The sequence below is a fragment of the Corvus cornix genome, chromosome 12 (genome assembly GCF_000738735.6).
Source record: "Corvus cornix cornix isolate S_Up_H32 chromosome 12, ASM73873v5, whole genome shotgun sequence".
In the NCBI taxonomy this organism is placed as follows: domain Eukaryota; kingdom Metazoa; phylum Chordata; class Aves; order Passeriformes; family Corvidae; genus Corvus; species Corvus cornix.
Genome location: NC_046342.1, coordinates 13435468 through 13447924, shown reverse-complemented (window position 1 = coordinate 13447924; position 12457 = coordinate 13435468). Strand labels below are relative to the sequence as shown.

At 53.6% G+C, this 12457-nt stretch overlaps 1 protein-coding gene and 1 long non-coding RNA gene across 2 annotated transcripts; one reads left to right on the top strand and one right to left on the bottom strand.

The window, feature by feature from the left end:
• Positions 1-3512: 3512 nt before the first annotated feature.
• Positions 3513-6675, bottom strand: LOC104683343. Its single transcript, XR_750797.4, has 2 exons — positions 4554-6675; positions 3513-3915 (listed from the first exon to the last, which is right to left on the bottom strand). It is a non-coding gene; the product is annotated as an uncharacterized LOC104683343 (long non-coding RNA).
• Positions 6676-8816: 2141 nt separating this feature from the next.
• FEZF2 (FEZ family zinc finger 2) lies at positions 8817-12211 on the top strand. Its single transcript, XM_039558996.1, has 5 exons — positions 8817-9568; positions 9922-10763; positions 10854-10988; positions 11080-11212; positions 11643-12211. Exons 2-5 carry the CDS (start codon positions 9978-9980, stop codon positions 11897-11899), a joined length of 1311 nt encoding a protein of 436 aa, XP_039414930.1. The 5' UTR covers positions 8817-9568; positions 9922-9977; the 3' UTR covers positions 11900-12211.
• Positions 12212-12457: the final 246 nt, after the last annotated feature.

Sequence of the window (12457 nt, the reverse complement as noted above, 5' to 3'; positions counted from 1 at the left end):
CACCCTGAAGCCCTCCCAGGACTTTCCTGACAAAGCAAGTCTCACAAGATACAAAGCAAGGAACAAACTGCAAGCATCACCTGGTCCCTTCTTTCTAGGTGGTTGAGACCCACTTGACACCCATACACATACTGATGCACACACGTGTTCATGCCTCTTTATCCTCTCCCTCAGCTGTCCCAAATATTTATGTGAAGGACAACAGCTCCAAGAGGAAGCCTTGGGGAAGCCTTACTGGGGTGGTCACAAGGCTGGTAGCAAAGAGTACTGAAGGACACCCAAATTTATAGTTCTGTTCCCAGTCAGGCAGAGCAGAGCTAGAGAAATAGCTTGATTCTGCTCTGGAAATGTCTCCCCTTGTTTTTTTAAACACAAAATATTTATTGGGTAAAAACACAGCCCACTTCCACCTGCCACCTTTCAAAATAGTGAGCCCTGCTCAGTTTTTTGAATGAGAGAGTGTGGGTGCAGCCTTCAGGAGATGCTCCTTGGCTGTGCATTGCTAATGCACATCGGTACCGCCCTGAAACAGCAGCAATTGGACACCCTTGACTGAGTGCCTCTGTCATGAGCAGTGACCCTATGGCCTGTGACAGCTTTTTGTGTCCTCAAACCCCAATAAAGTACCCCAGTGACTCCACAGCCCTGAGGCTTCACCACAGAACAGGGAAGCATTAACCAACTCACTGTTTTTCAGGCATTTGGACCCAAAAGATGAGCTTCAGGTTATGTACTTTAGTGTAAGGAGGGAGAAGATCTCGCATACAAGCATTGCTGCAAGGCAGCATTTAACCTCCCATTCCAGAGCCTGCAGCCTGTGGCTGAGCAAAGGAGTGCACTGCACCCTGATCCCCACTGCTTTTAACCCTGCACGTGGCTAGGGGGGTGCTGGCAGCCCAACCCTTTCCTAAATGGGTGCTGCACTGTGGTACCAGGGGTGGGAAGAGCCACCTCGGGTCAGTCCTGCAGAAACATGAAATCCAAAATTGTTTGGTTTTGCCTGAAAAATATCAATCTGGGTTCAAATCCCTCCTGGCCACAGATTACAGTCTGGACAGGGCTCAGCTCCTGCAGAGCAAAGCTACACCTTTGGCAGCACCTAAAAGGGCTTGTGGGAGTGCTGGCAAACATGGCTAAGGAATGCAAAGATCTGTTGCTGGTTCACTTCAACCCATTGCTGTGATGGAATGAGCTCCAACAGTCAAAGGACTTTCTGCCAGTACAACTGCACCTAGATGAAGAATCTGCCAGTACAGTTATGTCAATCCATTTGGGGAAAAGAGGAAAATTTCATTCTTCTGCCAGCAAAATTTTAAATGATAGATCAGGCCAAAACTTCTCTCATATTTACAGGGAAGTCCAGTGAAAATATCCTTTTTTTGACAGACTTACTTAAAGCATGTGGCATGGAGACTGAAAATGCTATCAACTATTTGACTGACAAGTGTCAGCAGCTGTTCATCCAATTTGTTTTATATTTCAGCAACTAACAGATTCTTTCCCCTCTGCTGTAATGCATGTCTTCTGGCCCATAGGCATCTTAGAAATTGCTTTTCTGCCTTTCTAGTGACCAAAACGTCAAAAATATTAGAAGACAATTTGTGTTCAGAAACATAAACAGGCACGCAACAAAGCAAAGATGATTTTGCCAATGTTCAGGCTGTGTTCTTTTTAAAAAGTCACAGCAAACCTAAGGCAAAAATTATTTCTCTAAGCTTTAAAAGAAAAAGCGAATGCAAACAAAGCACATGATAAATCAGCACAGGTTAAACCATCAACTACCAAGGGGAAAAGCTGCTGTCTAATGGCCAACCAAAATGCAGCTGAGCCGTATGTCAATCTCTGCACTTTGGCTGTGAAGTTCACAACTCTGCACTTCCATCACCAGTATTTGTTCAAAAACCTGCTCCATGTTGCCAGGATTCAACAGAGCCACCGTTGTATCAAACCAAGCTCAGCTAGGGGAGTCCTTTGAGCCATTCACAAAACCCAGCCCTCTTCATCTCAGATCTAGCACTGCTTTCAGAACTCTTTGATCCCAACTGCATATAATTATTGCAGTTTTCACCCATCATGAACTCTCTGGACTAAAAAAAGCCTGTGTGACACCTCTCTCTGGTAAGATGTATTCCATGATATTTCCTTTAATCAAACACGTTTAGGCTCTCAAGCTAAATCTGAAGTAATATTTTCCTCAGCCTTTCTAAAAGATACATATTCCGTTTCAAGTTGTAAATCCACATTTGTTGTAACTAGGCAAAATATGAGAGAAAAAAAGTGCAGAGATTATATGCAATCTGCCAGCAGAGTTGTGTGCCATGAGGAAAATGCCTCACAGGTCAAAACAAAGAAAAACATTGAGCAACAAATTAGTTGCAGGCAGTAGCTAATATGGAGATCAAAAGATTAAAATCAACATACAACGATGAAATCACTAGAATAATAGGAGCACATAAGAAGATTAAGTCAATAGCAGAGTCCAGTACTACAAAAATAAGGTTTTGATTATATGGTAAAATTTTATATTGGGAGAGCAAAAGCAATTACAACCATGGCATGCTTTGCTATCCCTGCCTTAGATCATCTTGGCTCATTTCCTATGCAAGGAATACAGTTGTTGAAATAAACAGAAATGTTATGACTCAAGTGCTCGATTCAAAAACAAACCAGGTGGTCAGATCAGACTGGGGACTGTCAAGATGGGCTCTGTAAAATGAGGACTTGTTGCAGATCCTGGAGGATTCGACAGCTGGGGTGAACAAAGGCCACACCGTTTAGGACTGGCTTTCTGCACAGAGAGCTCCACAAGCAGCTGATGTCAGGGCTGTCCCAGGCTGTCAGCTGGAGAGGGGAAGCCTGCACTGGAAGGGAGGTAGGAGGAGATAAATAGCTCAAAGACTAGAAGTGAACATGGTGATGAACTCTGATAACAGGGAAGGTATTTTTCTATCCAGCTAAACAGGCAAAGATTGCAGGTTTGGTTTTACATCAGAGGCAGAGCACGCGGCAGCCTCTAAGCCCATGCAGACCCTCACATCAGGGACAGGAACATGTCCCATAGCCGTGTTCAGCAGTTCCGGGAGTCAACCAGTAGCACAGCCCAATGGGGACAGGAAGGATGACCAACCAGGGACAGCTAATGCTCACCATGACAGATCTACCCTTGGTCATCTGCTTGGTGTATAACCAGGAATTGATGAGCCAGTCCCTCCAACACAAACTGGCCGTGGCCACAGAACACCAGCCTCATCCATGGACTGTGGGACCAAAAGCCTAGAGCTCCCCATGGAGAAACAGTTACCCTGGTGAGGTCCTCCACACCCAAGAAGTCTCAGAGCTCTTGGTGGGTTCTGCAGTGCTCTGCGTTTTGTGAGGAGGAGCTGAAGCAGCTCCTCTGTGCCCTAGGGCTGATGACTTGGCCGGGCTTTTCTCACAACTCATCTTCATCTTTATTGTTGGAAATAGTCAAACTATCTCCAGCCCCACCCCAAAATCACAAGCTAGGCTCAAAATTAAATCAAATCAATAAATTATCATTTATTTTTACATAAGTTCTGGGTATTCTTGAACATTCAGGAAATACTTGGGTTGTGCATTGAAGTTTTTTCCTCCAGTAATGAGGTCTGGATTTTTAGTTTGGGTTCTCATTGTTGAGGGGATGTTTTGTGGTTCTTCTAGATCATGTCTTCTGGAATTAAATCAGCCCTTTTCTTGTGCCCAAGCAGCACAGCAGCACTTTCACTCGTCAATCTGGGAGTCTTGCCAGGCTCTCTCTGACTTAGCCACCATGAGGGACAGGAACGCTGCAGTCCAGCCAGTCCCACACACCCCAGAGGAAGGGGACAACATGCTGCCATCCGCTGCCACCTCCATACCACTCCACTTGGAGTCCAGCTCTGCAGCAGATGGGGACACCTGTGACAACAGTTTAAACAATGGCAAATACAAATCTCAAACAACCTAACATAGCATAGCCAGAAAGACTGGACAATACTGAGTGAGGAGTGAGTGGCAAAACGACAGTGGAAAGACTGGTTTTGAAAAGATTCTTTCTCTGTTTGGTTTTCTTCATTGAAAAAGCAAGTAATTTCAAAAAGGAGATGTTTTCCTATCTCATTAAGGGGAGAATAATTCAAAACACATGGAGTTTGTCCCACTTACTTTTTTGGCCATCCTTCTTTCAAGCAAAAAAAAAGGAAGGAATAGGAACACAAAACTGAAGTGGGCTTCTACCCATTTTCACTGCTTTTTGCTCCTTTTCCTGAAACGTTTTTAGTAGGAAAGTGAGAACAAGGCCATCTCCCTATTATATTCTCCTTCTCTACTTCCTCCCACCTTTTCTCCTAAATAGAAAATAAGGGGAAAAAACCCCTACAAACCCAGAAAAACTTAAAAGCTCCCACTCTTTCAAAACAAAAAAGTACAACATTTCAAAACATTAGGAAGGAACATCTTTCAGTTTCAGTGTTCAGAAATGAAACGCAGCATTGCTCCATTACTGCAACGCGAAGGATGACTATTTCCGACAATAAAGATGAAGAATAGCAGCTCACCCTTTCAACAGTCTCTTCCTTGCCTTATTGGCCAGGTTGGCTTTGGATATGGTGTGGATTCCACCGACTCCTCGCCTGCCTCCTGGGCTAGACCAGTCTCGCACCAGGAACTAGATCTCCCTCATGATGTCTCTCTCCGCTCCTCACAGGCAGGCAGGCAGGCAGCGTTTTTGGGGCATAAAGCCTGGCTGGGATCGAACCGTTAGTTACCATTCCTGTTGACAGGCAAACTAGAATAAGCTCTGGCTCACTTTCTCTGAGCTGCGGAAGAAGGAATGAGCCGGGAAAAGAGTTCATTCAATTGCTTCTGTTTGGCAGCTCTGCAGGACTCTCCGCATAGACAGAAAGAGATGTGGCAAGTAAGGAGTTGCCATTTTTAGAATTACATAAGCCCATTTGATTGTCATCGAGGCACTCTGTGCAGCTCCTGCCACAGTGCCCTGCCAGTTGCTCTGCAGTGGGACTAGATTTCAAACAGCTTTAGAAGCAGGTCAGATACCAGCTTTTAAAATTGAATTCAGGTTGAAAACATCGATGTTTTCTACTCCTGCCATCACTGACAGAGTAGACCAGCACAGCCATGCAAGGACTCTGAGCCAGTTTGCTTCCAAAATCCCTACTAACTACAGGTCCTCTGGGATCTGTACAGTGGTCCAAAAACTTAGGTCCCTAATTAAAAAAAAAAAAAAATCCGAAAATACGAAATAAAATTATCTGCCTAGAGATAGGCAGGAACGTACATAACTCAATAAAAGGGATGCAAAAAATATTCTGGAGGGTCTCAAAGCCTCTGCTCCATCCAAGGTGGCCTTGCCAGGCACTACCCCTGCCCCAGTGTGGCAGTCTCCGTTGGGTGACAGGGCAGCAGGGTCACCCTACCGATGCTATGGGCCCTGCAGGATAGGATGGACTGCCCATGGGAACTAAGGCACACAGTACTGCAGGGGTACTGCTCCCGTTGTACAAAGTATTGCGGTTTAAGGAATAACGGGAAAGATTCACGTGGGTAACAACCCTCGCTTCATTCCTGCCCCAAACTTTGCTACCCTGACTTCTCTGTTCGTCGCTCATTAATTTGTTCAAACAGTGTCTGTCTCTGACCATTGCAAACCGACCTGCGACCAAACACCTTGGGAGCATCCCTGGGCTGACCCTTTCAGGTCGTAATTACTGCCTTGTATGGAGACAGACCCAAATCCAGCACGGTGGGGCCAGGGCCGGGCAGCTCCGCAGCCCAGCCCTCCTCCCAGCCCAGCCGTGGGCCCCTCCAGCGCACCTTTGAAAAAGCTGCAAAGCCACAGAAAAAGCTGCTCCCCCACCCTGGCTCACAAAGACAGCCCGATTCTAAGTGCCTGGACTGGTGGCTCACCCGGCAGCCCATCACCTTCTATTAAAAAATTATAAGGAAAAAAAATTGGGAAAAAAGTATTTAGAAAAATACCTATAGAAAGCAAAGCAGCATAGAAATAAAAGCCACCATTTCGGGGAGATTGAAGCATAACGCTAATAACTTTCGGCAGCTTCCACTGTGGAGTTTAAGCAGCTGCCAAGTTAAATAACTAGGAGGATCCTAAGTTATCTTCCAGTAGACCAGAAATGCCCAGTGCCGGCTGCCCGGGCGGAGGCGGCCCGACGGACGTGGGGAGCTGGGCCGGGCCTGCGGGGCCCTGCGCTCCCGCCCGCCTGGGACCCACCCGGGACGCGTCCCCGAGAGTCCCTCACCAACAGGGTCTGGCCGTCCAAGAGCGAAAGGGGAACCCCCGCCGGTTTTCGATGTCAGCGGCCGGGGAGCGTTTGGGGCTGGGACTGCCGGGAGCGTACGGGACCGCCGAGAGGAGCGGGCGCTAGAGAAGCCGCGGGTGACCCTGCGTGTCCCGCATGGCTCCGGCCCGGCCTGCCCGGGCACCGCACTCGTTTTTCTGGGGAGGCAGCGGCGTAAAAATAACCGTAGGAGCGATCGCGTCCGCAATGGGAAAGTCTTTGCGGCGTGCGCCTTATTGGGAAAAATATGCAAACCATTTCTCCCTCCAAATGCCGGGGGTGAAGGATTAAAACCCCACGGGAGAACTGCCTCCACGGGGGATGCGGAACGCGGGCCCGAGCCGGGAGCCCGCTGCGGGGCCGAGCCGGGAGCCCGCTGCGCGCCCGACGTGCAGACGCTCCTGCCTCCCGAAGCCGGGCTGGGCCGCTCGACCCCCCCCCGACACACCCCCCGCCCCGCTTGGCACTCCGGGAGCAGAGGGGCTCGGGCTCGGTGGTGGGCAGGCAACGGGGCTAGGGCAGCTGTCTCAAAGTCAGTCAGTTGTAATATGTTCGCCAGAACAGCAGAAGTCGAATCGATAGAGACGGCCTCCAGCTGTGCCTAAACCTGCGATTTAAATTAAAATACTGAGCTCTGATGCCCGGGTCTTAGCTGGGATCTCAACGCCCTGATGCGTAAGGCGTGCGGCACCCGGTTTCGAGCCGGCCGGGAGACAGCGGCACGGCCCAAGCCGGTACCCGGCCTCGGGATACACGGGAGCTTCTCCGGGCTGCAGGAAGGAGGCAGCCCCGGGGCTCCGCAAGCCCCCCACCACCCCTCCTCGCCCCCGGGAACCTCGAGGCCTGCGGGACCCGCTGCCCCGAGCAGGGCGGTGGATGCGGAGTAGCAAGCCGACAGTCGTCCCCTTGGCCAGGGAGGGAGGGAAAGAGGGAGAGACCCGATCCAGCAAACACCCGGGCAAGGACGAGGGCGGCTCGGGGAAGCTGGCAGCGAGCTCCCGGCCCCGGCTCCGCAGCCCTTCTTTTATCCTGCCCGAAATCATCTCGTTTACAGAAAATATTTGTTTGCACTATTAGTTGGTACTGGAGTTAATTACTCAACGTGTGAGCGGGGAGTAATATGGATAAAAGCAGCCCCAGTGTTTATTGTGTGGGTGAGCTGTTTGAGCGGTGCTTGAATAAACTGCAATTAGGGTTAGATAGAGATTAATTAACATGTGAGTGGCAAGGTGTAAAATAGTTCCCAACCCTCCACTCAGTATAATCTGCAGGCGAGGAAAAGAAGTTTGTGGAGGCTAATTAAATACTTCGCTAAAGCCCGCGAGCCCCGGGAGCGAGCAGAGCCCAGCCCAGCCGCCGCCTGCCCGCTCCCGCTGCCCGGAGGAGGCGCGGGCTGGGCGGGCAGCGCTGCTCAAGCACGGCGCGCCTCCCCGGGGCTCAGCCGGGCTCTCCCACAGCCCAGACACCGAGCACAGCTCCTGTGGTTCTCCGTGGTCCCGTCCCAGCCTCTCCCCCAGAAGCGGGACGGTTCCCTCGCTCCCTTGCACGCTGACCCGTCAGATCCGGGCGGGCAGGGCTGGGCGGACGCCAACACCTGATGCTCCAGGCGGGGTGTCACCCGGGGCTGGGCGCTCCCCTCTGCCCGCAGGCAGCCCGGGGCGGCCGCCGCTTTTAAAGTTTGTTTCTGGAGCGTGTTGTGGTTCGCAGGTGAAAAAGCCTGTCTGCAAACAGCCGACGGCGAGCTGCCCTGGCGGGGAGAGGAGGCGCGGCTTTGTCAGCACCGCACAAAACCCCCGAATTCCTCTAAACTTTCTTAGGCGCGCGAGGGAGGCGGAAAAAAAAATATATAGGGGCCTTTTCATTGCTTGCTTTACCTCTGGCCAGGCTCAATCTAAACCCTTCGCTCCCCCCCTCTCCCCCGGATAATCCTCCCCTTTATTTTAGAAACACACAAAACCAGGTTCCACGCAGCGCTATAGTGGCTACAAGTGAAAGAGAATTGAGCGCCCTGAATCGCCGGGGGAAAATTGGTTCGGCTGAATAGCCCCGGCGAGGGACGGGGCGGCTAATCAGAGCCGGGGGGTGCTGCTCTGCAGCCGGCCCTCCCCTCCCCCCCCCAAACAGGTGGACGCGGGACTCTCTCAATTACCGTGTCCTCGCATCTGAGGTTTCTGCAAATCCTCCCCTCCCGCATCACGGCGTTTTAATTAGAGAGAGGAAGGAAAGAAACCCCGGCATCCAGGCGCTATAATGTAGCGTCGCCTATCTGGGGGGGCGGGGGGGGAAACGGGGGAAAGGGGGAAGAAGAAAGTGCGGCGGGCGGGGGGGAGCAGGACAAGGGCTAGAAGGGCAAGGGAGAGTCGCCGGGTGCCCCCGGGGCAGCGGGCACCTTTAGGGGGTGAACTTGCAGAACTTCCCTTCGCTGAACATAGGTCTTTTTTGTTATTATTTTAATTTTTTTTTCAACAGCGAAATCGAGTCCTGGACACGAATCCCTCCCCATTTATTTAAGGCTGATCACCAGCTACCCCGAGAGGGGAGAGGGTTGGAATTAAACTTAGTTTAATTAACATTAATGCACTGTCCTAATTAATGGGTTGGCTATTAATTTATACATGCTGGAGAGGCTCGCAGATAAGTGACAATTTATTAATTATCTTCCAGCTCGGTTGCAACGGAGCTGATTGCAGATGGGTTGCCAAAATAACTCGAGCATGGTTGCGTGGTAGATGCTTTAGAAAAAAAAAAAATCATTCTCCCCCTTCTTAAAAAAAAAAAAAAAAAGGAAGATGAAGAAAAAAATTCCGCACGCTCACTCGGAGTGGCTCTTCTAACCCCAGCAAGAACTGGAGCACTCTTTTCCACCCAACTTGTGAATCGCACTTGCCTTCTAATTTGCCACATGCAAAACGATTCCTCTGCTTTGCAAGTTGCTTTTTAAGAAGGGAGAGAGAGAGGAAAAACCCAGCTCGCACACGAGCGATTTGTGCGTCTTAAACTGGAAGGAAATCGTGCGTGGAGGGGGGGGCTCGTCTTCCTCTCTCTGCCCCAACCCACCGCGCTCCAGCCCGGCGCCTCGGCTTGGGGAAGATCCATGGTGGCATCCCCATGTCATTCTGCTCAAAGTGACTTCATATGATGTCAGCTTTAAATGTACGAGACCGTGATCTGACGCTCAGGAAGATGTTTGCTATCAAAATGTGACTGTGACCACACTGCGCTGCTTGGATGAGTCTCGCCGGCGCTGGGCAAAGGTAAGTGGTCCCAAGGCGAGCCCCGCCGCCCCTCGCCATGCCCCCCCCCCCCCTCCTCCCGCATTTCCCGGACAGTGGCCATCGGTGGGGCTGGGCTGGGTGGCATTGGGCTGGGGGAGGTTTTTCTTTTTCTTTCCTTTTTTTTTTTTTTTTTTAAATACTAACAAGGTCTAGCTTGCATGTTACTTTAGCGTGTTCCGCTTAATGAGCAGTAATCTGGTACCCTACGTGCCATTGTTCTTGAATATGTTCATTTGAATATAAATAGGGAGGGGGTGCCCGTGGGGGGTGGGGTGGGGGGAGAACAAGGTGCTTATTAAATTGATTTGTCTCCTGGCTTTTCTGGAATGCAGAGCCGAGAGCGGGAGAGAGTCGCTGCTCACACCAAGTTTCCGCACGGCGGAGCGACATGGCGAGCCCGGGGTCGCTGGAGACGGTCATGCCTTCTTCCTGCCCCCGGCACGACGGCAGGGCCGCCACCGCTAACCCCTCAAAGACCCTGGCCTTCTCCATCGAGCGGATCATGGCAAAGACGTCGGAGCCCAAGCCGGCCTTCGAGGAGCGGCACGGCGGGCCGGGGCTGGAGCCAGGCAAGAAGCCGCTGAGCCTGTGCTCGCCTCTGCCCTGCGTGATCCCTATCCCGCCGCTGGGCTACGAACTGCCCTCCAAGACTCTCAGCTACTCGGAGCTGTGGAAGAACAGCCTGCGGGGCGGTGCGGGGCTCTGCAAAGCCAACTGCGGCGTCTGCTGCAAGGCAGAGCTCGCCCTGGGCCAGCCCAGCGGCCGGCTCATCAAGCCGCAGGTCATCCACCAGGCAGGGGCCGTTCCGGCAGCCCCCCGCTCCCTCTACTACTTCAACTACCTGGACGCCGCGTACCACCCGGCCGACCTCCTGCACGGACAGCTCTTCCCGGCCGGCCTGCTGGGCGCCCCGCCGCCGGGGGGGCTCTCGGCCCACCAGAAGCTTTTCCTGCTGGAGAATGCCAAGCTGGCAGGGCTGGCGGCCGAGAAGCTGCCGCCGCCGACTCCCTTCGCCCACAAGGAGCGGCTGCCGGGACACCTGGACCAGGTGATGAAGGAGGTGGCGGCGGTGGAGCGCGGCGGCCACCCCAAGGGCCACGCCAAGATGGGGGGCGGCGGCGGCGGGGCGGCGGAGGGCAAGCCCAAAAACTTTACCTGCGAGGTCTGCGGCAAGGTAAGCGGGGCGCCGGCATCGGGTGGGGGGGGCCGGGGGCGGCGACGGCGGGGCCGTGCCTGACCTCGCCTTTCCGGCGCTTTCCCGCAGGTGTTCAACGCGCACTACAACCTCACCCGCCACATGCCGGTGCACACGGGGGCCCGGCCTTTCGTCTGCAAGGTCTGCGGGAAAGGCTTTCGCCAGGCCAGCACTCTGTGCCGGCACAAAATCATCCACACCCAGGTAGGTGGGGGGCAGCCGGGGTGTGGGAGGCGGCGGCCGCCCCTGCTCTCCGCGCAGCCCCCACTGACGGGCCTCTCGCACCCCGGTGCAGGAGAAACCCCACAAGTGCAACCAGTGCGGAAAGGCGTTCAACAGGAGCTCCACGCTGAACACTCACATCCGCATCCACGCCGGCTACAAGCCCTTCGTCTGCGAGTTCTGCGGCAAGGGCTTCCACCAGAAAGGTGAGCTGAGCCGGGACGCGCCGGGGCCCTCGCCCATCATTAGCGGGGATTAAACGCGGCGAACCCTGCCCGACTGGGGGAAGCGAGGGGCGCAGGCAGAGACGCCGCCACTCCCAATTACTTTCCCTCTAAGCCGGGCCGCACCGCCGGGCACTGCTGACGGTTCCCCCTAAATGCTTTTAAAATGAAAGGTACCGGGCCTTGGTCCTAATCCAGAGCCCTCTGTTTGCCGCGGGTCACCGGGTTGACCCTGCCTCTCATTTCTGCCATGCCAGTTGCGCGCTGCTCCGCGCTGATGCGGACCGAGTTTGACAAGTGGGACGGGGGTGCGGGGGGGAGACACTTCCTAATTCCCCCCCCCTTACCTGTGCACCGTGCGGCCCGGGCACCCTCGGGTAACCCCCTTTTCCATCTTTTTCCTCCGTCGCAGGCAACTACAAGAACCACAAGCTGACCCACAGCGGAGAGAAGCAGTACAAGTGCACCATTTGCAACAAAGCCTTCCACCAGATTTATAACTTGACTTTCCACATGCACACCCACAATGACAAGAAGCCCTTTACGTGTGTCACTTGCGGGAAAGGATTTTGCAGAAACTTTGATTTAAAGAAGCACGTCCGAAAGTTGCACGACAGCGTCTCCAGCGCTCCTCCGCCGCGGGACCCTGGGCGCAGCGGGCAGAGCTAAGGGCCCGGCGCGCCGCCGCACTCAGACCCGCTCCGCCAGGCCAGCACTATTTATCCAAAACAGCCTTCGCTTCTCTGTCTTTTCCCCAGCGAGCTCAGCCGCCGGTAGCAAGCGACCCCGAGCCGCAGTTGTATATAAGAGGAATCTTATTTAATGGCGCGTTGCGCCGCCGGAGCGGGCCAGGACGGGCCGGGCTGGCCGCCCCCCGCCCGGCGCCCGGACAGCGCTCTTTATACGTGTCTGTAAATCTCCATTTTAAATGTACGCTCGAATAAGTGAGGAATATATCTATATCTATCATGGGACAATAAACCGGCCCTTCGCAGGTGTCTCATTTCCCACCTGAGCCCCGGCCCGAGTGGGGACCGGGCTGCACGGCGCTATCTCCCCTGTGAACGCGGCTTGCAGGAGCTGCGGGAGCCGGGCCCTGCCGCTTCAGGGTCCGCCGAGCGCCGCGAGCATCAGAGGAGCAAAACGAGGGCGGGAGGGAGCCGGGCAGCTTCGGAGGCCTGCTGTCGCCCCCCGGAACGGGGGCAGAGCCCTTGCAGGACCCCCGGC